Source organism: Anomaloglossus baeobatrachus, chromosome 5 (genome assembly GCF_048569485.1).
Source record: "Anomaloglossus baeobatrachus isolate aAnoBae1 chromosome 5, aAnoBae1.hap1, whole genome shotgun sequence".
In the NCBI taxonomy this organism is placed as follows: Eukaryota; Metazoa; Chordata; class Amphibia; order Anura; family Aromobatidae; genus Anomaloglossus; species Anomaloglossus baeobatrachus.
This window is the reverse complement of record NC_134357.1, coordinates 238,320,052-238,345,212: the sequence shown is the minus strand read 5'-3', so window position 1 is coordinate 238,345,212 and position 25,161 is coordinate 238,320,052. Positions and strand designations below refer to the sequence as shown.

Below are 25,161 nucleotides of genomic sequence, written 5' to 3'. Positions count from 1 at the left end.
ATCCTCACAAAACGATGTGTCTGAGTGTCCTTTCTGGAAACCCATTGCCTTCGCTTGGATGCCAGAGTCACTGCATTTCACTGAATTATTTTGCCATCAGTGTTCGATATGTTTGTAGCAAGAAAGAAATTGTTAGCAAGACACTGGCAGTAAAAGATACTAAAGCTCATCACACCGGCCAGTTTCTCCAGGCCTTAGTGGAAAAAGTTCTGCAAGATTACGAACTCAAAAAAGAACAGGTTCTTGCCATTGTAACAGACAATGCTTCAAACATAAGTACAATTAAACTGATGAATGAGAGTAATGAACAACAGCTAGAAGAAAATTTAGGATTAAGTATGTTAGAGATGGAAGGCCACAGTGCTCTTCATATAACTGAGGAACAAACAGATGTTACAACAGAAGAACAGCAAAATCTTGTTGAAGCTGCTTCAAAACACTTTCATATTCATCACATGTGCTGTGTTGTGCACACACTGTAGCTGCCAATAAGAGATAGTCTGCAAGAGGGACCCCGGTTTCACACATCTGGCTTTTCGCCTGTTTGGCAGATGCGGCGCACTCCAGTACAGTGTATACAGTACAGTGGCAGCGTGACAAATGCCGGTCACATGCTGTCATGTGACCCGGAAGTTGCGGCACTGCCACTGTACTGTATCGTACTGTACTGGCGTGTGCCGCATTCACAAAGCCGGCGAAAAGCCGGATGTGTGAAACTGGGCAGACATGCTGGAAATCTAATTGAAAAAGTGAGGAAGTTGGTTATTGCCGCCAGAACCCCTAAAATTGATTCCATCTTGAAGAGACGTGCTGGGAAAGGGGCAATTGTTGATCAAGCCGCTCGGTAAAAGTACTAAGAAATAACAGACGCGATACAAGTCAATTAGAATCATTAAGCCCCTAAGCCAACCCCGAATACTTCCAAATTTTCTGGCACGTCTTGTTGCTACCTTAGCGTCTCGTCTCCCTTTCCTCCGGAACCCACACCTCCGTGATTTTCAATTTACCCAGTTTGTCCTGGCTATCATTCAGAAGGTACCATTCCGATTGTAGAAAAGGTGTCATCAGATTATTTATTTCTCCCTGAGTAAATTGACTTTCAGTGAAATTTCTCCATTTCCCAAAGAACTTGGGTGTCAACCTATCTTTGTCCCTTTCCGATTCCACTTTCTCCAGCCTCAATAAATTATGTAGTTCACCGATGACCTCTTTTATGGATGGTCCCTCCCTTTGTATCCAATGCTTTAATATGGACCGTTTGACTATCATGGCTATGTCATGTACTATTGTATATTTCTTCTTTCCCGGCATGTCCGATCCCCCTCTTACTCCTCCCTCAAAGGAATAGAAAATCCACACCATTAGCTCTAGATTTCCAGAAATTCCCCATGTTGCCTGGACAAATAATCTAACTTGATTCCAGAACCTGTGAATTTCCGTACACTCCCATAGTCCATGTAGCATATCTGTTTTTTCTCTTTGACATTTAGGACACCGCATATCTCTTCCCGGAATGTTGAAGCCCATAATAGCCCTGTGTAAAATTCTAAATTGGGTGTCTCTCCATCTCTCATTGGTAACATGGTTCCGCATCTGTACCCATCCCTTCAATATATCCCCTACAACTTCCTGCCCTTTCAATTGTTTCCCCCACGCTGTTAGAGTACGGCTATCCTCCCCAGATACAAGCATTCCCCGAAATGTTCGGTAAATTTTGGAAACATTTACACTTGCTACATCACTTTCCATAAGCTCATCAATCAAACTCTTATTCAATTCCTTTCCAAGCTCCCCCAAATCTACAAATACTCCATGCTTCAGTTGTTCATACTGGATGATATGTGAGCTATTAAGTTTATACTTGTCAAGCACTTCCCGTCCTGTCAGCCACCTTCTCTCCTCCACATTCATGACATCCTTCATTCTCTCGACGCCCTTCTCTTTCCATCTAGTAAATAGCTTATTTTCCCGTCCCATGGGAAAGTTCGGAGATGCCCAGGGATTTAAGTACTTAGATACTTTCCATGACAGTCCCAATTTCTTTCTTACCAGTTTCCATGTTAGCATAGTGTCTCGGAATAAGATTGAGTTCCTTATATGCCCATCCGCCCTGGACAATGGGGAGTGTAAAATGGACGCCAAATCCCACGGTGATGCATACTTGGCTTCCATGCCATAGTCTGAGTGCCTGCTCGTTCCTCTCAACCAATCAAACACATGTCTCATTATACACACCAGGTTATAACCCCGAACATCCGGGAAACTAAGACCTCCTTCCTCCGTTGACTTCATCAATGTTCGTAACTTTATTCTAGGTTTCCTTCCCCGCCATATAAAATCCGCATACGCTGAGTTGAGCCTATTTACGTCCCTCATTTTTAGCAATATCGGGATCGTCTGGAATGGGTACAACAGTCTAGGAAAGCTCATCATTTTTATCAGGTGGCACCTTGCCAGTAGTGGTAGAGGCAGACCCTTCCATCCCTTTAGTTGTGCTATAATTTTCCTAATTAGTGGGCCATAATTCATCTCGTAAATTGATTCCACCGTTCTTCCTATATGAATTCCCAGATATTTAAGTGATGTCTGTGCTATAGGAATGCCACATATACAACCATCTCTTACATTCCCCCCTTTTAGGAACAGGATCTCACACTTTTTTTTATTCAATTTGAATCCTGAGACTAATCCAAATTTTTCAATTAGGGTTAGAGTCTGTGGCAAATCCACGTTAGGGTCCCCCATATATAGTATGACATCATCGGCAAAAAGTGCTGTCTTTATTTCAGTTCCCCTTACCTTAATCCCTTTAAAACTATTCGGGCCCTGCAGTATTCTTGACAATGGTTCAATGGCCAAGTCGAATAAAAGGGGAGATAGCGGGCAGCCTTGTCTTGTTCCCTTCATCAAAGGGAACACGTCTGATAAAAAACCTGGAGTGTGTACCCTAGATCCCGAGTTAGCGTAAAGATTCCTAATGTAAAGCCTCATTTTGCCTACAATCCCTGTGGCCTCTAGTACTTTGTCCAGCCAGCTCCAATTTACATTGTCAAACGCTTTTTCTGCGTCGAGTGTAACTAGAGCAGGTCTTGCCCCCCTCTCTGTCTGTTCCAATCTCACCGCATCCACCACTGGTATTGTCTTCCGGATATTAGTGACAGCATTTCTCCCTTTAATAAACCCTACCTGATGCTCTGTAATGATCCTTGGAAGAATCATGGCCAATCTATTAGCCATAATCTTAGATATTATTTTTAAATCCTGGTTTATAAGTGATATGGGTCTATAACTAGAGGGATCATCCAGGTCTTTAGTTCCCTTAGGGAGTAATTTGATATATGCTACGTTTTGAATTTTTAGGAATTTCCTCTCCTTCCAAAAATGCATTAAATACCGCAGTTAAATCTGGCGAGATCAGATCCCTCATAGCCTTATAAAACTCGCTGTTAAAACCGTCGGGGCCTGGTGCCTTGTTGGTGTTAAGCTCCCCGATTGTTCTAGTCACCTCCTCAACTGTGATATCTGCATTTAGGTCACTCAGATCTTCCTCTGTTACGCTAGGCAAGTGCGCTTGTCTTAACCACTCTGCCTCGTCAGTCATGTCGTTGTTTCCTGGCCCATATAGTTTTCTATAAAAATGTCCCAGCAAGTTATTAATTTCCTTAGGATCTGTGGTCACCTCCCCCCCCTTTCTTTTTAGTTTGGAAATCACTGTCATTTTCCTGCTACCCCTTGCCAAATTTGCCAGCATCCTCCCCGCCTTGTTGCCAAGTCTATGTAGCTCTGCTTCCCTGTGCGACCAAAATAATTGTTCCTTTTTTTTTGCCCATTCGTCAAACCCCCTTTTTGCCTCCAACCATCTGTCTTTCGTCGTGGGAGATCTATTAGCCAAATACTTTGTGTATGCTACCCGCACTGCTTCACTCTGGGCATTATAATTCTCATTGGATATGCAGCCATGATCAAAAGGAAAACCAATCAGGCGACCCCTCAAGACCGCTTTTGCCGTTTCCCAGTATAGCACTGGGTTCCCTTTGTGTTCCTTGTTTTCCTCTGTGAATTCTCCCCACCACTCTCGTAATACCCTGTGGAAATTATCTTGTCTGAGAAGAAACGATGGAAATCTCCATATGATATCTGTACCTCTCTTGAACTGCTCTCTGATACCCAATCTCAACGGACTATGATCAGATATCACCATGTTTTCTATCACACATTCTTGTGCCCCATAAACTAGGCCTTGAGAAATCCAAAATTGATCAATACGCGACCAGCTATCATGAGGATGCGAGAAGTGTGTATATTCTCTATCATGCGGGTGAGCTAATCTCCAGATGTCCTTCAAACCCACGTCTTCTAATGTCACATCCCTATGGTCCGGCCTTCTGTCCACATCCTCTGTCCTCTCCTTCCCCCTCCTCCTGTCTTCAGCTGAGTCTGGAACTGTGTTAAAATCACCTCCTACTATGATGTTGGTCTCCCCATCTGCTAGTATGTTGGCCTTTATGCCATCATGAAATATGCTCTGTTGGGAGTTTGGACCGTAAACATTGTAGATACTTAATTTACCCGCTGGACTAATGAATTGTTAAATGTTGCCACCGTCCCTGATCGTCTGCCTCGTGTGTCACTACTTCATGGCTGAGCTGTTTATGTATTAGAATCATTGTCCCCGCTTTCCTACCTTGTGCCTCTGCCCCATATACAGTACCCACCCAGTATTTCTTCATGCGAAAAAAGTCCTCCTTCCTCAAATGCGTTTCCTGTAATAATGCAATATCTGTTTTTAGTCTTTTCAGATGTCTTAGTATCATTGCTCGTTTGTTAGGAGATCTCAAGCCTTTCACATTCCATGTAGTTATTTGTACCATATTTGCCTTTGTATTTTGCTCTTACTACTTCATCCCCTGTGGGCCCTGCACTCACAAGAGACGAGACAATTATTACCAGGTATAGAATTTGCCCCCCAGGCTTGATATATCTTTTCCCCACCTTGTAGGTATAACAAATATAACAATAAACAATTAACTGTAGAACACGTTTTCCCTTCTGGGAAATTTTTGGCTCTTTTCGCCATGCTGATGACTTCCCCTTTTCCTAGCCAAACTGTTGAGCTCCCTAGTCACCCCCCTTAGAGTATACGTTCTAGCCCCGGATTCACATGAGTCACATGAATGAGCCTTAAATAATGTCAAAAATAGTACAGTATGACAAAAACTCTATAAGGACTTCAAGTCCAACTTAGCTTTATTTTCTGGTGGTCGTTCCAGCACTCAGAGCAGACAGATCCACTTCATTTACGCCTGGCAGTCGTTCCTGGACAAAGGCGAGTGAAAGTAAGAATGAAAGTGAATCTGGAAGTGGAACTGAAAGTAAGCGTGAGACTGAATATGCGAGAGAAAAAGAGTGAGACAGAGCGCGTGAGGTACTGAAAGTGAGCGTGAGACTGAAAATGAAACTGAGTATGAGAGTGAGTGTGAAACTGAAAGTAAGCGTGAAACTGAAAATGAGACTGAATATGTGAGGGAGGGAAAAAAAAAAAAAAAAAAGTGTGGGACTGAGGGTGAGTGTGAGAGTGTGAGACTGAACGTTAGGAGTAGGACTGAAAGTGGAACTGATAGCAAGCGTGAAAGCAAAACTGGACATGAGAGAGTGAAATCAAGAGAGCAAGAGAGTGCGAGAACAGGACCAGCAATATCTAGTTCAGTTCAGTTGTCATGGACCATTTCCAACAGTTAGTCTCTGTGTTCCGAGCGAGGATTATTTTGTTGTTTTGGGCTCAATCTCCTTTCCTCTCTACTCTCCACCCGCGATTGCTCCTCAAAGCTTCTCGAGTCTTTCCCTGGGCCTCTTGGAGATCCTCCTCTGCTGGTCCCTTCTCCATTGTTTCCTCTTTTTTGTCCATCAGCCTGATTCTTATCCTGTTCTGCCATGAGAGTACGCTCTGCTTCTTTAAAGTCTTTGTAATATGCAAACGAGCCATTAAGATTTCTGACTTTCAGTGTGGCAGGGTATAGCAGTTGGCACTTGACTTTTTTGTTATACAGGAATGAACATACTTTGCTGAATTCTTTTCTCTTTCTGGAGACTTCTGCTGAATAATCGCCGAAAATTAGCAGTCTGTTGCCTTGGTAATGCAATGGTCGCTGTCTGTCTCTAAAGGCCCTCAGTATTTCCTCTTTATGTTTATAATCAAGATATTTGACTATCACTTGTCTAGCCCTCAACGGGGCTTTCTTGTTTGGGTTTGGATCCTCTCCCCTATTCGCTTCTTGTCTTAGTGGTCCCACTCTGTGCGCTCTTTCCACTCTGAATTTAGCCTTAATGCCCAGGGCCTGAGGTAACTCGTGTTCACATATGTTATCCAGCTGTCCCAAAGATACCGATTCTGGCAGCCCCACAATGCGCAAATTATTTCGCCTCGATCGGTTCTCTAAGTCTTCCGCTTTATCTCTCAAATAATCGTTGGATTTCACTAGAGCTGCTATTTGCTCTTGCATAGCCATTATTTTCTCCTCTGAGTCAGATATTCTCTGCTCTGTTTCTGCCAGTCTAGATGCATGTCCACTAATCTGCTTTTGCATAGCTGCTAGGGATGTTTGTATGGCTGTTTCAATGGCCACTTTAATCTCTTTTGACAGATGTGATGTCACTTCGGAAGCCAATTTTTTATAATCAACATTGAGCTCTTGTGTATGCTTGTCTTGACCTGCAGGTGGTGCTGGTTTCTTAGTTCTCTTATTCTGTGCTGGGGATTTTCCACCCTCCCCCATTTGTTTACAGTATTTAGATAATGGTGTGGCCGGCAGTTTCTTGTTTGCTTTAGAAGGAGTGTTAGGGGTGCTTCACACACAGCGAGCTCGCTGCCGAGATCGCTGCTGAGTCACGCTTTTTGTGACGCAGCAGTGACCTCATTAGCGATCTCGCTGTGTGTGACACTGAGCAGCGATCTGGCCCCTGCTGCGAGATCGCTGCTCGTTACACACAGCCCTGGTTCGTTTTCTTCAAAGCCGCTCTCCTGCTGTGACACACAGATCGCTGTGTGTGACAGCAAGAGAGCGACAAATGAAGCGAGCAGGGAGCAGGAGCCGGCGTCTGACAGCTGAGGTAAGCTGTATCCAAGATAAACATCGGGTAACCAAGGTGGTTACCCGATATTTACCTTAGTTACGAGCCTCTGCAGCTCTCACGCTGCCTGTGCTGCCGGCTCCGGCTCTCTGCACATGTAGCTGCTGTACACATCGGGTTAATTAACACGATGTGTACAGCAGCTAGGAGAGCAAGGAGCCAGCGCTAAGCAGTGTGCGCGGCTCCCTGCTCTCTGCACATGTAGCTGCATTACACATCGGGTTAATTAACCCGATGTGTACTGTAGCTAGGAGAGCAAGGAGCCAGCGCTCAGTGTGCGCGGCTCCCTGCTCCCTGCTCACACTGGTAACTAATGTAAACATCGGGTAACCATACCCGATGTTTACCTTAGTTACCAGTCTCCGCAGCTTCCAGACGGCGGCTCCGTGCAAGCGCAGCGTCGCTTGCACGTCGCTGCTGGCTGGGGGCTGTTCACTGGTCGCTGGTGAGATCTGCCTGTTTGACAGCTCACCAGCGACCATGTAGCGATGCAGCAGCGATCCTGACCAGGTCAGATCGCTGGTCGGATCGCTGCTGCATCGCTAAGTGTGAAGGTACCCTTACTGTTTCTGACATGCAGCTTCTGCTGGCGTTGATCAAGATTAGACACCTTATACTGCGTGTCTAAGTGATCAGTCCGGTCTCCTGCGTCTCTGAGCACTCTTTGCTTGCTGCACTCCTCCTCCTCCTCTCTTTCTTGTTCCTCCATGTCCCCTTCCTCTATCCATTGTGTTTCTCCCTCTGCAATCCCCTGCAGCGATTTCTCTCCTGCTCCATCCTCCCCCGACCCCCCGCTCTCCTCTCCTTCACTTCTCCCTCTCCTGGCTTCCATTACCACATCTTGCACTGGGGACTCTGGCTCCTCCTCCATCAGGCTTGTCGGTGCCATGACAGTCTCCTCTTCTCCCCGCCGGCAGTCAGAATCTCCATTCCTGCAGGTCCCCTCACCACCACCAGCACTCCTCAGTAAGTACCGCTCCATAGCTGTGTGCTTCCTGCTACCAGACGTGCTGCTCTCTGCTCGCTCACTTGCCCGGGTATGCTGTTTATCGTCGGTTTCTCAGAGGGGTGTCGGGAGCTTCTCCTCTATGCTGCCTCCTCAGCCAGGACCGGAACCGGAAGTCTTCAAAGAGGAGTTTTAATCGCAGATGGCATTTCTGCTTCAATGAAACGGGGAGAGAGAGAGACACACAGCTATTGGAAAATAAAATTCTTCTGGCAGCTGTTTATGTGGACCCAAATCATCGGATACTGCTTGATGATCAACAGCTTACTAAAGGAAAAGAAGCTTTGAGTGAGGTAGCAGTTAGGATGAGCGGTTACAGGACTGCCAGGCGCAAGAGGACTTGGGGCCTGACAGTGCTACTGCTGCCATATCTTCATCCTCATCAGATGAGGAGTTTAACTTTGACAAGTATTTGGATGACATGGAGCAGGCAAAGCGTTGCCGCAAGAAAAAAGATTTCACTCCGTCTCCTGTAGCAGCAGATTGACCAGATTTCAGTAAAATTTTTCACTTGCTCTCAAAGAAATAGAAAAATTCAACCGTTCATCAAAACTGACTGTGCATGAGGCAATTCCTTTATACCCGAAAATTGTTAGAGATGTTGCCCATGTGGTTATGGCTTTGCCTCCAACTCAATTTACTGTAGAGAGGTTGTTCTCTAGCCTTAAAATTATTAGGTCAGATTTGGAGGTCATCTGCGAAGGAGGATCTGATGAAGGCAATTCTATTTCTTACAACAAATTCATAGACTGCACAAATGTTATTTACTATGTTTTTGTTGAAAACTGTTTTTTGCCACTTATATAGTGTATTACATAGTGTTATATATAACACTATCTAATACATTATGTAAGTGGCAAAAAACAGTTTTTAACAAAAACATACTAAATAATAACATTTAGTATAATGCTTATATTTCAGTGAAAAATTTATTGTAGTACTATGTGAACATCAGACATTTAATCATTTTTATGATACAATAATCAAGATACTTAGAACATAAAATATATTTATTGGAATACAACTTTAGAACATAAAAACTAATAAATTGTAAATATGTAATACTAACTATATATTTATATATATATATATATATATATATATATATATATATATATATATATATACACATACACACAAGATATATATGTAATCTACTGTATATTACATAGTGTATTACATATTTACAATTTACTACAGTTTTTTGTGTTCTAAAGTTTTATTCAAAAAAATATATATGTTCTATCCAAATGTCTTAATTATTGTATCATAAACATTATTAAATGTCTGATGTTCACATACACATGTTCATGTACTAAAATAAATTTTTCACTTAACTATAAGCAATGTATGTAGGAGTCGGAGTCTCGCAGTCGGAGTCGGTGCAAGGGAAATTGAGGAGTCGGAGTCGAAGGCTTGGCTTACCGACTCCACAGCCCTGTAAAGACTCACCCTGGAATACTTGCAAAAAAAAAAAACCTCTAGAAGGTGGGGAATTAAAATCTTTTGATATCTAACATAAAATTCCAGTGGAAGCCCATCTGGGCCTTGTGCTTTACCGGAGGCCATGTCACTCATGGCCATGCTAATTTAGCTGCTAGTGATAGCATCTAAAATGGTTTGCTGACTGTCACTTACAATAGGGAACTGTAAATCCGCTAAGTACGAAAGGCAGTTAGCGATACTAACAGGGCACTTAGATTTGTATAGTGTCACAATCTGCTCAGAAACAATGAGTAATGACCTCTGCAGATGTTACTATTGAGCCATCCATAGATTTGACCTTGAGAATAGCATTAGACATATTACGGTATGTTGACGAACTACAAAAGCCAATGGTTTACTAGATTGCTTCCCCAGTGAAAATTATTACTAACTAGTTAAAAACAACTTCTACTTAGACTTAGGCGGGCTTTGCACACTACGACATTGCAGCTCTGATGTTGGTGGGGTCAAATCGAAAGTGACGCACATCCGGCGTTGCAGTCGATAGCGTAGTGTGTAAATCCTTTTTGATACGATTTAACGAGCGCTTAATCGTTGAAATCGTATCATCGGTGTAGCATCGGTCATTTCCATAATTTCGGAAGGACCGATGTTACGATGTTGTTCCTCGTTCCTGCAGCAGCACACATCGCTGTGTGTGAAGCCGCAGGAGCGAGGAACATCACCTTACCTGCGTCCTGCGGCTCACGCCAGCTATGCGGAAGGAAGGAGGTGGGCGGGATGTTTACGTCCCGCTCATCTCCGCCCCTCCTCTTCTATTGGCCGCCTGACGTGTGACATCGCTATGACGCCGCACGACCCGCCCCCTTAATAAGGAGGCGGTTCGCCGTCCAGAGCGACGTCGCAGGGCAGGTGAGTGCATGTGAAGCTGCCGTTGCCATAATGTTCGCTACGGCAACTATCACCATGATATCGCAGCTGCGATGGGGCGGGGACTATCGCGCTCGGCATCGCAAGCATCGGCTTGCGATGTCGCAGTGTGCAAAGTGCCCGTTAGTATCAGTATGTTGTACATAAAGGCATTGAAACTGCAATTACCTCACTTTATTTGCCTCTGGGAGGTTAGATATATACACTACAGTTCAAAAGTTTGGGGTCACCCAGACAATTTTGTCTTTTCTATGAAAAATCATACCTTTATTTATCAAATGAGTTGCATAATGATTAGAAAATATAGTCCAGACATTGACTAGGTTAGAAATAATGATTTTTACTTGGATTAATAATTTTCCCTTCAAACTCTGCTTTCGTCACAGAATGCTCCATTGCAGCAATTCCAGCTTTGCAGACCTTTGTCATTCCAGCTGTTAATTTGCGGAGGTAATCTGGAGATATGTCCCCCCCATGCTTCCAGAAGCAACTCCCACAAGTTGGATAGGCTTGATGGGCAGTTTCTGCGTACCATATGGTCAAGCTGCTCCCACAACAGCTCAATAGGGTTGAGCTCTGGTGACTGGGCTGGCCATTCCATTACAGATAGAATACCAGCTGCTGCTTCTTCCCTAAATAGTTCATGCATAATTTGGAGGTGTGCTTTGTGTCATTGTCCTGTTGTAGGATGAAATTGGCTCCAATCAAGCGCTGTCCACAGGGTATGGCATGGCATTGCAAAATGGAGTGATAGCCTTTCTTATTCAAAATCCCTTTTACCTTGTACAAATCTCCCACTTTACCAGCACCAAAGACCATCACATTACCTCCACCATGCTTGACAGATGGCGTCAGGCACTCTTCCAGCATCTTTTTAGTTGTTCTGCGTCCAATCTTCCTCTGTCCAATGTCTGTGTTCTTTTGCCCATGTTAATCTTTTCCTTTTATTAGCCGGTCTCAGATATGGTTTTTTCTTTGCCACACTGTCCTGAAGGCCAGCATCCCGGAGTCGCCTCTTCACTGTAGATGTTGACACTGGCGTTTTGCCGGTACTATTTAATGAAGCTGCTAGTTGAGGACCTGTGAAGCGTCGATTTCGCAAACTAGAGACTCTAAAGGCCACTTTACACACAGCGACATCGCTAGCGATGTCGCTGGTGAAAGCACCCGCCCCCATCGGTTGTACGTCACGGGCAAATTGCTGTCCGTGGCGCACAACATCGTTAGTCCCCGTCACACATACTTACCTGCCTAGCGACGTCGCTGTGGCCGGCGACCCGCCTCCTTTCTAAGGGGGAGGTTCGTGCGGCGTCACTAAGCGACCGCCCAAGAGAAGTGGAGGGGTGGAGATGAGCGGGCGTAACATACCGCCTTCCTCCTTCCTTCCTCATTGACGGCGGCTGCAGGTACAATGTTGTTCCTCGTTCCTGTGGGGTCACACATAGCTATGTGTGCTGCCGCAAGAACGACGAACAACCTGCGTCCAAAAGCAGCAACGATATTTGAGATTAGAATGACGTGTCAACAATCAACGATATGGTGAGTATTTTTGATCGTTAATGGTCGTTCCTGCGTTTCACACACAACGACGTCGCTAACGAGACCGGATGTGCGTCATGAATTCCGTGACCCCAACGACATCTTGTTAGCAATGTCGTTGCGTGTAAAGTGGCCTTAATGTACTTGTCTTGTTGCTCAGTTGTGCAGTGGAGCCTCCCACTTTTCTTTCTACTCTGGTTAGAGCGTGTTTGTGCCCTCCTCTAAAGGGAGTAGTACACACCATTGTAGGAAATCTTCAGTTTCTTGGCAATTTCTCGCATGGAATATCCTTCATTTCTAAGATCAAGAATAGACTGTCAAGTTTCACATGAAAGTTCTCTTTTTCTGGCCATTTTGAGAGTTTAATGGAACCAACAAATGTAATGCTCCAGATTCTCAACTACCTCAAAGGAAGGTCAGTTTTATAGCTTCTCTAATCAGTAAAACTGTTTTCAGCTGTGCTAACATACTTGCACAAGGGTTTTCAAGGGATTTCTAAACATCCATTAGCCTTCTAACACAGTTAGCAAACACAAAGTACCATTAGAACACTGGAGTGGTGGTTGTTGGAAAGGGGCCTCCATACACCTATGTAGATATTGCATTAAAAACCAGACGTTCGAAGCTAGAATAGTCATTTACCACATTAACAATGTATAGAATGTATTTCTGTTTAATGTTAGCTTCATTGAAAAAAATGTGCTTTTCTTTCAAAAATAAGGAAATATCTAAGTGACCCTAAACTTTTGCACTGTAGTGTGTGTCATGAAAATATTTTTAAAAAGACAAAAAAGTTATGTTGTCAGATTTATTACCATTGGGATAGATACTTTCTACTTTCTAATATTAAATTTTAGTGTAAAACTGGTAGCTTTTTTAGTAATTCTGATTTTATTTTTTACAAAAACAGCCCTTTAAGGGGGCTTTACACGCTACAACATCGCTAATGCGAACTCGTTGGGGTCACGGAATTGGTGACGCACATCCGGCCGCATTAGCGATGCCGTTGTGTGTGACACCGATGAACGATTTTGCATCGTTGCAAAAACGTGCAAAATCGCTCATCGGTGACATGGGGGTCCATTCTCGATTATCGTTACTGCAGCAGTAACGAAGTTGTTCCTCGTTCCTGCAGCAGCACACCGCTCCGTGTGACGCCGCAGGAACGAGGAAGCTCTCCTTACCTGCCTCCCGGCCGCAATGCGGAAGGAAGGAGGTGGGCGGGATGTTACGTCCCGCTCATCTCCTCCCCTCCGCTGCTATTGGGCGGCGGTTCAGTGACGCTGCTGTGACGTCGCTGTGACGCCGCACGGACCGCCCCCTTACAAAGGAAGCGGTTCGCCGGTCACAGCGACGTCGCCGGACAGGTAAGTATGTGTGACGGCTGTGGGCGATGTTGTGCGGCACGGGCAGCGATTTGCCCGTGTCGCGCAACAGATGGGGGCGGGTACCCACACTAGCGATATCGGGACCGATATTGCAGTGTGTAAAGCCCGCTTTACTTAAAAAATTAGAAAAAAATAATAACAAACTAACATTGGTGTTTCTAACGCTGGGTCTGTGGCACTCATACTATGCTTCTGGAACTTGTAGCAATATCAGATGAAGTTGAAGTCCAGACTTCACTGGCCATTTATAATTCACCATGATTATATTTTTATAGGTGCTCTACAATGCAGTGTATATAGATTGAGGGGGCACCTACAAAATATAGATGCACAGTGGGAACGGAGATGTGCTTGTTTTACTTTTAGCTGGGGATGAAAACAATTCTTAAGGTCCAGTCACACTAAGCAACTTACCAGCGATCCCAACAACGATAGGGATCGCTGGTAAGGTGCTAGGAGGTTGCTGGTGAGATGTCACACTGCGACGCTCCAGCGATCCCACCAGCAACCTGACCTGGCAGGGATCGCTGGAGCGTCGCTACACAAGTTGCTGGTGAGCTCACCAGCAACCAGTGACAAGCCCCCAGCGCCGCGTGGAAGATGCTGCGCTTGGTAACTAAGGTAAATATCGGGTAACCAACCCGATATTTACCTTGGTTACCACCGCACGGAGCTACACGTGCAGAGAGCAGGGAGCAGCGCACACTGAGCGCTGGCTCCTTGCTCTCCTAGTTACAGCAGACATCGGGTTAATCACCCGATGTGTGCTGCAGCTACATGTGCACAGAGCAGGGAGCAGCGCACAATGCTTAGCGCTGGCTCCTTGCTCTCCTAGTTACAGCACACATCGGGTTAATTAACCCGATGTGTGCTGCAGCTACATGTGCACAGAGCAGGGAGCAGCGCACAATGCTTAGCGCTGGCTCCTTGCTCTCCTAGTTACAGCACACATCGGGTTAATTAACCCGATGTGTGCTGCAGCTACATGTGCACAGAGCAGGAGCCGGCACTGACAGTGAGAGCGGAGGAGGCTGGTAACATAGGTAAATATCGGGTAACCAAGGACAGGGCTTCTTGGTTACCCGATGTTTACATTGGTTACCAGCCTCCGCAGAAGCCGGCTCCTGCTGCCTGCACATTTAGTTGTTGCTGTCTCGCTGTCACACACAGCGATCTGTGCTTCACAGCGGGACAGCAACAACTGAAAAATGGCCCAGGACATTCAGCAACAACCAACGACCTCACAGCAGGGGCCAGGTTGTTGCTGGATGTCACACACAGCAACATCGCTAGCAACGTCACAAAAGTTGTTCGTTAGCAGCGATGTTGCTAGCGATGTTGCTTAGTGTGACGGGGCCTTTAGGCCTTGTGGGCACGCTGCTTTTTTTTGCTGCATTTTGCTGCTTTTTTGGTGCAGTTTTGGGTGCAGTTTGTGGTTCTAAACTGCATGTATGACCTTCCCCAGCAAAGTCTTTGAGAAATCCGAAAGGGTGTGCGCACGGTGCTTCTTTTTTGCCTGCAGTTTTGGTTGCAGAAAAAAGAAGCAGCATTTCACTTCTTCTCTGCATTTTTCCCTGCGTTTTGCCATTGACAATGTTAAAAAAATGCAGGGGCAAATACGCACCAAAATGCGGTGAAAACGTAGCAAAAACATGTGTTTTTTTTGCCATAGGGGGTATTTTTCGCTGGAGAAACAAAACTGCAGTGTGTGCACATACCCTTACATGGGAAAATAGCACAGCTTATGCAAAAAGTCAGTGCTATCCTATGTGGGCTTACATGAAAAACAATGTAGGGAGAAACATAATTTTTCACTATCAAAAGGAGCTTTTTCACTTGATTCATGCTATCAAACTGCGTGCAACATTAATCAGAGTCTGGCTGCATGATTGCCCTATGTACACCATCAACCGGTCCTCGGCCGGCTCTTCAAACTATGTTTCTTTATCGCTTCATTGGGGGACACAGAGACCATGGGTTGTATGCTGCTGCCACTAGGAGGCGACACTATGCAAAAAAAGGTAAACTCCTCCTATGCAGTATACACCCACCAACTGGCAATCATTCCCCAGTTTAAGCTTTAGTGTCCATAGGAGGTGGACACACTTGGGGCTGCTCTCAGCCCCCCAGGTTTGTATTTTTAATATTTCTCTTTTTCTTTTACAGACACAGCTCGTCGGGCGACAGGGTGTAATCGCTCACCCTGCTCTCCCCCCTAGAGACCGGTCGCACAGAAGTGGGGTCCGTCCGCCACTTCCGTTGTCTTCCGTGTCTGTCTGGCAGGACCCTACCCCCCTAACACTTTCAAGACGGTTTGCGGGGCTTCCGCACAGAGGGACAGGCGGATGGTCCTTGCCTCCCTCCCCCGCACGCTCGCCTTCCACAGCCGGCCTGATCAGGGAGGGGAGCCGAAAATCATACAGGCAGGATGACCGATGCCCGTCTCCCTATATCCATTCCAGGATCAAGGAGGGACTATCAGCCGTCGGGACAGGTACCCTCCCGTTCCCCGGGCCATGGGGGGCTCCGTTTTAAAAAAAAAAAAAAAAAAAAAAAGATCCATGAAATTAATCTCTCCTTACCCCGGGTCAGCTCCCCTCCATGCAGGCTGTGCGCTCGCCCTCCCTCCACAGTCCCGGCCCCGTCCTCGGCGCTGCCCACCGATTCCTCCTGCGGCCTCACTTCTAATTTAGTCCCCGGCTTCTCCCTGGCCTAGCTCCCATCCGGTCCACGCCCCCTTCCAGCCAGCCTATCATGCGAATCCTCGCTCCCCAGCAGGCCCGCCCGCTCCAGCAGCCAGTCACAGCAGGCCTCTCTGCGCGCCCTTTCCAGCCGAGCCAATCACGGGCGCTCTCCCTCTCGGCCGTCCCTGAGCCAATCCCGGCAGGCTTACTTTTGCAGCGCGCCTGTTTTGCGCGCTCTTTTCCGGCTCCTCCCCCGGTCCGGGTGCTCTCAGCCTCTCCAGCGCCATCGCAGCCCTGCAGTTACTCTGTGCGGCGGCAGCGTCCCACGTGCAGCCACCGGCCTCATACCCCTGCAGCTCCCCGGAGCCCCCACCTCTGCTCCCTCTGCCTGCAGTCTGACACACCAGCGGGTCACAGCACCAGCAGAACACAGGATGCCAGAACCTGGGTAAGCCCTGCCACTGGGAGCCAGCTCCTTCCCCAGTTCCCCCATCCACCTGGCAACCTCCGGTCTGTTCTCTCTCTCTCTCTTCTCACTCTCTCTCCGTTCTGTCCCATGTCCAGCACAAGAGCCTCCCGCTCTCAGCCACAGGCCATAGTCCTACACTTCGCCTGCACCTCTTGTTTAAAGAAGTTTCCCTCAGGGCAGTCCTCTACCATCTGCCAAGCCTGCAGCACCCCCAGCATGACTACTACTCCACCGCCTGTAACGAGGACTCGGCCCCCACACCTAAGTGGGCTGCAGTTCTCTCGCAGTCCGTGGACAACCTAACTAAGGTATCTCAAACCTTGGTTTCAGCCATAGAGCGTCTGCCCGCCTCCACCTCTGGAGCCCCCCCGGTGGCCCAGAGCGAGTCTGAGCCCGCAGCGCTACTAGCCCGGCAGGGCAGGACGCACAAGAGGTCTAGGAAGCGGTCCTACTCGGGATCGTCCTCCAGCTCTCCTAACCCCTCCACGGCCTCCAGAGCAGTACACTCTCCCTCTCCTACCTCATCTGCGGCAGCACCGGATTCGAACCAGGACCCTGATTCGGACTCCGATCTGGACTCTGAACATATCTCCAAGCTGAGCAGCATGATGGACAGTCTGGTTATTGCCGTCAACCAGACCCTAGAGGTAAAGGATGTAGATCCGACCCCTGCCAGTCAGTCGGTTCCTTTCAAAAGGGCCAAAAAACCGCCAAGGGTGTTTGGCGACCATAGGGAATTTGAGGACATTTTCTCTAGACAGTGGGAACATCCCGACAAGCGTTTCCAGAAGCGCAAGCGGGCACAGATCCTTTACCCCTTTGCACCGGAACTTCTTCAGAAGTGGTCAGTGTCTCCTTCAGTGGATCCTCCAATCTCCCGACTTTCATCTAGTACCACCTTACCACTCTGATGGTGCCTCCCTTAAAGACCCCTCTGACAGGACCATAGAATCCCTAGCCAAGTCGGCCTGTGAAGCCTCCGGTTCTGCCATCAGTCCAGCCTTTGCATCCACCTGGGTCTCCAAGGCTGTCTCCGCCTGGGCAAAGCTACTCCGGCGCGGTATCCTGGCTGAGGCTCCCGGCCCTGAGCTGGCGGATCTGGCAGATCAGATCGCCCATGCCGGAAAGTATCTAGTTACTGCGTCCCTCGACTCCGCTGCTTCGGCAGCTCTGGCAGCCGGTAACATTGCCGCAATCCATAGAGCCTTGTGGCTTAAGGCGTGGAACGCGGACTCAGTCCCTTTTTTGGGGCCAGACTCTTCGGTGAAAAACTGGACAGGGTCATTTCTGAGGCAACAGGGGGTAAGAGTGCCTTACTTCCTCAGCGCAAGATCCCTCGAGCCCCTCCCAAACGACGGGCTTTTCCCTTTCGTCCCTTTCGCCAATTTGCTGCCAACAGCAGCACCCGTCGAGAGCGGTCGCCAGCACGTCAAGAGACACGTCCTCTTCAGGGTCTCCTTCTATCAAGATGGGACAAGTCCCTTCACTCCCTGGATCGCCCAGTCGCGCTCCCTCCATGAGTCAGAGAGTCAGTGGAATGGTGGAAACGCTCCCCCCTCATCCTCCAAGGGAGATCATTTCTTCCCCTTCGATGGAAGGTCATTACGACAGACGCCAGTCTACTAGGCTGGGGAGCCACATTCCAAGACCTTACAGTTCAAGGTCGCTGGACCGAGCTGGAAACGATCCTTCCCATAAACATTCTGGAGCTCAGGTCAGTTCGATTGGCTCTCCTACACTGGGAGACCCTGCTCCTAGGACACCCAATTCGGGTACAGTCCGACAATGCGACAACTGTGGCCTACATAAACCACCAAGGCGGAACACGCAGCCGAGCAGCAATGAAGAAGCTGTCTCAGATCCTCTACTGGGCCGAACAGAACATCCCAGCGATCTCGGCGGTCCACATTCCGGCAGTGGACAATTGGGCCGCCGACTTCCTCAGCCGAGAAGGCCTCGACGCAGGAGAGTGGTCCCTCAATCCCAGCATCTTCCAGCAGATCTGCTTCAGGTGGGGGACCCCCGACGTGGACCTCCTGGCCTCCAGGTGGAACCACAAGGTGCCCCAGTTCGTGTCCAGAGCAAGAGATCCACTGGCGGTCGCAACGGACACCCTAGCGATCCCCTGGTCGCAGTTCTCTCTGCCGTACCTCTTCCCCCCGCTTCCGCTCATCCCCAAATTAGTCAAGAAGATCAAATCAGAAGGAGTCCCGGTGATTCTCGTGGCCCCGGATTGGCCCCGTCGTCCATGGTATGCAGAACTTGTGCACCTTCTCGCCGACGTCCCATGGAGACTACCAGACATCCCATCCCGGACCTACTCACTCAGGGACCATTCCTCCACCAGAATTCACAGTCGCTCAATTTAATGGCATGGCTGTTGAAGCTGCAGTACTAACTTCCTCGGAATTCTCAGAAAGGGTCGTCCAAACAATGATTAGAGCACGGAAACCCTCCTCCTCCCGTATCTACCACCATACGTGGAAGGCCTACTTCCGCTGGTGTGAAGCTAACCAGGTCGCAGCCATGACCTTCTCCTTACCAGTTCTGCTGTCTTTCCTGCAGTCTGGTCTGGATGCGGGGTTGGCACTCAGCTCTCTTAAGGGTCAGGTGTCTGCTCTTTCCATTCTCTTTCAGAAGAGGATTGCCTCTCGCTCACAGGTTTGCACATTCATCCAAGGGGCCGCTCATTCTGTTCCCCCCGTCCAACCTCCAGTGGAGCCTTGGGACCTCAACTTAGTTCTGTCCGTTCTTCAGCATCCCCCCTTTGAACCTATTCAGGAGGTGTCTCTAATGTTCCTTTCTTGGAAGGTCGCCTTCTTAGGAAGGTCGCCTTCTTAGTTGCCATCACGTCAATCAGGCGTGTATTTGAACTAGCGGCGCTTTCCTGCCGCTCCCCCTATCTCGTCTTCCACCAGGATAAGGTAGTTCTTCGGCCGGTACCGTCCTTTCTTCCGAAGGTGGTCTCCTCTTTCCACCTTAATGAAGACATTGTTCTTCCCTCTTTTTGCCCGAACCCGTCTCACCCTCGTGAGATTTTTCTCCACAAGCTGGACTTGGTCAGAGCCCTCCGCCTGTACATTTCCAGGACGTCTCATTTCAGAAGGTCAGATTCCCTATTCGTGCTTCCAACCAGTCCGCGCAGAGGCCTCCCCGCTTCCAAGTCCTCCATTGCGCGATGGATCCGTTCTGCCGTACTAGAAGCCTACCGGGTAAGGGGCAGAGAGCGCCCACTCAGGATTACGGCCCATTCCACCAGGGCGGTGGGAGCCTCTTGGGCGGTCCGTCACCACGCTCCAGCGTTGCAGCTTTGCAAGGCTGCAACCTGGTCTTCGCTCCACACTTTCACGAAGTTCTACAGGGTTCACACTTTCGCATCCTCTGCCTCGGTAGACGCGTTCTACAGGCTGCAGTGGACCGAGGTCAGCCCTGAGAGTAACGATAGACCCACCCGTGGGACTGCTTTAGGACGTCCCATGGTCTCTGTGTCCCCCAATGAAGCGATAAAGAAAAGTAGATTTTGGGTACTCACCGTAAAATCTCTTTCTTGGAGCCTTCATTGGGGGACACAGCACCCGCCCTTGTGTTGGACATATGTTACTGTTGAATGTTGATTCTAATGTTCACTTCTGTAAGATTGTTCATTCTTTACTTGTTGTCTCCTATTGCTTTCTCACTAACTGAGGAATAATTGCCGGTTCGTGGGTGTATACTGCATAGGAGGAGTTTACCTTTTTTTGCATAGTATCGCCTCCTAGTGGCAGCAGCATACAACCCATGGTCTCTGTGTCCCCCAATGAAGGCTCCAAGAAAGAGATTTTACGGTGAGTACCCAAAATCTACTTTTTCTATGAAACGTTGTACCATTTCAGACAAAAACAAAACTGCTTGCAGTCGTGCAACAAGGCTCAGATTCTATCACATAAGGAAAGTAGTTGTGTGACCCATTTTGATAATTAATTTTGGCAACTTATTAACGCAAATGTATTTCTCTTCTAAATTCACTGCCACTTTTACCACTTTTCTAATGTTACTCTGTACCTAGCATAATATAATATACTGCCATTTAGATATTTGCTGCATCTCTCTGCTGATATTTGCTGCATCTCTCTGCTTCATAACTCTTGTTTCTTGATGTTTGCTAAAGAAGAAATCATGAAATCTGTTTTTCTCTTTCCCACAGATGACTTTGCCCAAAACTTGGAGAGACATATTTTCTTACCTCCCAATTATAAAGTAGAATATAATGATACTACAGAAGATATTTCTGGAGAACATTCTATCGCCTCAACCTTAACCTCATTACTTCACAGCAGAGACTTATCTTCAGATCTCGCTAACCATAGGTCTTTAACTAATCAATCGCTGAATGATCAACAAGATACAGCTCCTCGAGTGGATGAGCAACAAGATGTGGCTCCTGGAGGGGGCAAAAGGTTTACATGTACTGAATGTGGTAAAAATTTTAAGACTAAATGTAGTCTTTGTAGACATAGGAGGATTCACAAAAATGAGAGGCCATTTTTATGTTCAGAATGTGGGAAATGTTTTATTCAGAAATCACATCTTGTTCAACATCAGAAGAATCACAGAGGGGAGAAGCCATTTTCATGCCCTGAATGTGGGAAATGTTTTACTCAGAAATCAAGTCTGAGTGACCATCAGAGAATTCACACTGGGGAGAAGCCATTTTCATGTTTGCAATGTGGAAAAAGTTTTACTTATAAATCAAGTCTTGCTGACCATCGAAGAATTCACACAGGGGAAAAGCCTTTTACATGTTCAGAATGTGGAAAGTGTTTCACCAGAAAATCCAATCTTGTTGAACATCACAAAAATCACACAGGAGAGAAGCCGTATTCATGTACAGATTGTGAGAAATGTTTTACCCAGAAAGCCTATCTTCTGAAACATCAGATAATTCACAAAAGAGAGAATATGTTTACATGTTCAGAGTGTGGGAAGTGTTTTAGCCAAAAATCAGATCTTGTTAGACATCAGAGAACTCACACATGGGAGAAATAATTTTCATGTTCAGAATGTTTGAAATCTTTTTCTTTCAAATCATATCTTGCTGACCATCCGAAAACTCACAACAGAGAGAATTTGTTTTCATTTTCAGAATGTGCTTTAAAGGGGTTCTCTATTACTTAGACAACCGTTTTTTAAATACTATATTCTACATTGTGAAATAAAAATATCTCATGCTCTTCTCTAGCACTGGCGATGTCGGTGTTGGATCTCCCAAGGTTCTTTTGACATTGTTATGCCACATGAGCCCTGCAGCCAGGCTTCCTTTGGACAAACCTGGAACGTTTGTGGGTGGTGTGAGCAACGCAGTCTATTAGCAGCCACTCATTGTCTACAGGGCTCATATAGCATAAAAATGTCACAAGAGCCTCGGAAGACACTGCATCAGTGCAGGTGTGAGTACATGATATTATTATTTTATAAGGAGGAATATAGTATTTAACAAGTAGTGGTCAACCCCTTAATTTTGTGCAATACATTTAATTTTGTTTACACATAGTAAACACATGAAACAGAAGCAATATGCTATAGTAAAAGGGTATATTTACATGTAACGGTAGCAAAAGTCCACAAATTAGCACACTTTTCTGATTCATTAATGATCTTTTCAGTCTTCAAATATATTTAAACAAGTTTCAAATGTAAATCTGAATAACAACCTCTATATTTAAAAAAATATGCTACTGCTCTTACATTATTGGAAAACACAAATCCTACATAGAAAACTTGCACAGATAGCCAATGCATAGACAATACAAGAGACTGAGTAAAAAATACAAGACAGAATAAGTAGTGCGTTAGCCAGAAGACTTGTATGACAAACCCAGCAGGAAGATGGACAATACGATGATATTTATGTAGGCATCAAAGCCCCAAAAGTTGTATGGTGGAATAGGCGTGAGATATAGAAACACATCAGCATACCAAGAGACCCACAATGTATACATACCTCTGTGATGAACTATCTTCTTGCTTCTGTTAATGCAGTGTTTGAATATAGGTATACTTTGTGTTTCTCATCTTGTTATGCTGATATATAGATTGATTCATTGAAAAATATCATGCCTGGTCTTGAGTCCCATACTTTTGTTCATACTTACCATATTGATATAGCTCATTTTATATATTCGTACAATACTTTTTTTGTTGTGTGGTTTCACCATACTAGAGTTTTGGGGCTTTCATTCTGGCACAATTACCGTTGTATTTTTTGTTCCTCCGCTATGTGTTGCTGGCTTACTCACTTATTCTGTCTTGTCTGTATTTCTTTTTTTGCCTATGCAATTGCTCTCTTTGCATGTTATTCTATGTTGAATTTATGTATTCTCTTTTGTGGTGAGTCCCATTTCTTTTCTATATTAATACATCCTGACTTGTTATTGTTATAGGGAATCTATCTGCAGGTTTTTGCTGTGTAATCTGTGGAGCATAAGGTAGGGGTTCAGACACTGATTTCAGCCATGAGTCACTGTGAGAGTAGTTGTTTTGGATACAGTGAGTATTTTATCAGCAGGAGATTCACTGCTAGACTAGCGGTTCACATGCATCCTGGTGCAACCACACCGCGATCACTGATTAGCAATTTATTGTCAATATACAAAGTACACAGAAAGCTGCTGATTAGGAGTGTGGGTGGGGTCAGCTTTCTGAGCTGTGCTACATCTAAAAATTCTGATTGTATCACAACGTCTGCACCCAAAAAAATGTGATATATTGTTGAAATCTGGGTCACTCTCCATATGATGTTTTCAGATGAGGTAGTAAATACCTAGTATTCGATTCAATTTAAAATACTGTATTTTATATGTATTGTTACGACTTTATGATTGGTGCTTCTGTTCTGTATTTTGTTTGAACCATGTTAATTACATTTTCTTAAATTATATTACCATTTACACACACATTTCCAAAGATTTTGTTTTTGTTCAAATTTTGTCAAGTTTTATTTTGAGCTCTTAAATTATAGTTGTATACAACCTACTATGGTTGTTAAACAATTAGAAAATATGCTTTGCATGTCATTGTCTGGAAGAAAACAGCAGAAAAGAGAACCACTGGAAGGACACTTGACATACTGTAAATTTTACTTTGATAAATGAAAACAAAAATAGTGGTGTGCCGTATGTTTGTTATTGCAAAAATATTAATACACAGACCAGGCAGACTGATGGCATTTTTTAAAATAAATATTTGTCACTCCCTTTGCATCAGTAATTGATACACACAGAGGCAAATTTAAGTTTTTACTCGTGGAAATAATTGAGTTCAAAGAGCAGGAAGAGAAGCAAGTCAGCACATAACCACATGTAAGAGTAGTTATGTTATCATTTGGCACCTGAGCTGTATACCGTGTTTGCCCAAAAATAAGACCTCTCTCAAAAATAAGACCTAGCAAGAGTTTTCTGCAAGGCCTAAATATAAGACATCCCAAAAATAAGACCTAATGGCGGTTCAATAATGAAATGTCCATGCAGCTAAAAAAATTAAAGAATACTGCAGGACATGTCAATTGTTTTTGCCATTTGGGTTTTGCACTGCAAAGCTGAGTTTTTGACCAAAGTTCTGCAACAAAAAGGCAGCATTTTGAACAGCATAGTGCGGACAAGAAACCCAAATTCCCATAGACTTTGCTTGAAAAGCAGAACACAACCATTTTGGCATTAAACGCTGCAGTTGAAAAAGCAGCAAAAAAGCAGGTAAAAAGCAACGTGCGGACATAGCCTAAAGGAGACAGGTTGTCACCACTATAGACAAAAAAATTATCCCCAATAATAGTATATCCCAGGGAATATAGTCGTCACTCAGTGATATATGCTACAGTAATAATTCATAGTGTAAAGTATCAATATCTCAAGGCACTGAAAGAATTCATCATATGGACCCACAATTGTATACGTTAAATAATGTAAACTGATACTCTCTTATACGCACGTTTCTAAATGGTCCTATAATCTGCTTCAATTAAACTTTGAGATTATATCATGTAAACAGAACTCTCATAGCAGCAATTTCATCAATGAGCAGCAACATGAACCTAAAATGAAAAAGCGGCATCTGAACCTGCAATCAAAAGGGCCTCCCATATATAAATAGTATGATGTAAACAATTACTCTCATAGCAGCTAATTCATAATCAAAAATACAGTCCACTTAATGAGCAGTATCCGGACCTACAAAGGGAGCATCTGTACCTGTAATTCAAAGAATGTCCCAACAATTACAAAAAATAGTGTGGTTCCACCAGCCTGAAAAAAATTGTAAACACTCTCAAAGCAGCAAATTTATAATTAATGGCACCCCGATCTGTAGTTGGATATAAATATAGATGTGCCAGATATTAAGGGGCCAAAACAGCATTCTGTAAAATACTCTTATCGCAGCATATATACAGTATATGTCCCCAATAAAAATTTAACTGTAGCATACAATCACTGAAGGGTGTAACCAAATTGATCTAATCCAAAATCACATGGCTTAAGGTGATACTTAGCTCTGGTAACCGGATAGCTACTGCCCAACGCGTTTCTCCCCGGCTCCACA

General features: G+C 45.5%; 1 protein-coding gene across 1 annotated transcript in view; it reads left to right on the top strand.

Annotated features, from left to right (window-relative positions):
- Positions 1-25,161, top strand: part of LOC142312714 (uncharacterized) — a 357,223-nt gene that overhangs the window by 107,745 nt on the left and 224,317 nt on the right. The window contains 1 exon segment of the mRNA XM_075351702.1: positions 20,774-21,728. Within this exon segment, the coding sequence (XP_075207817.1) occupies positions 20,774-21,728 (955 nt within the window).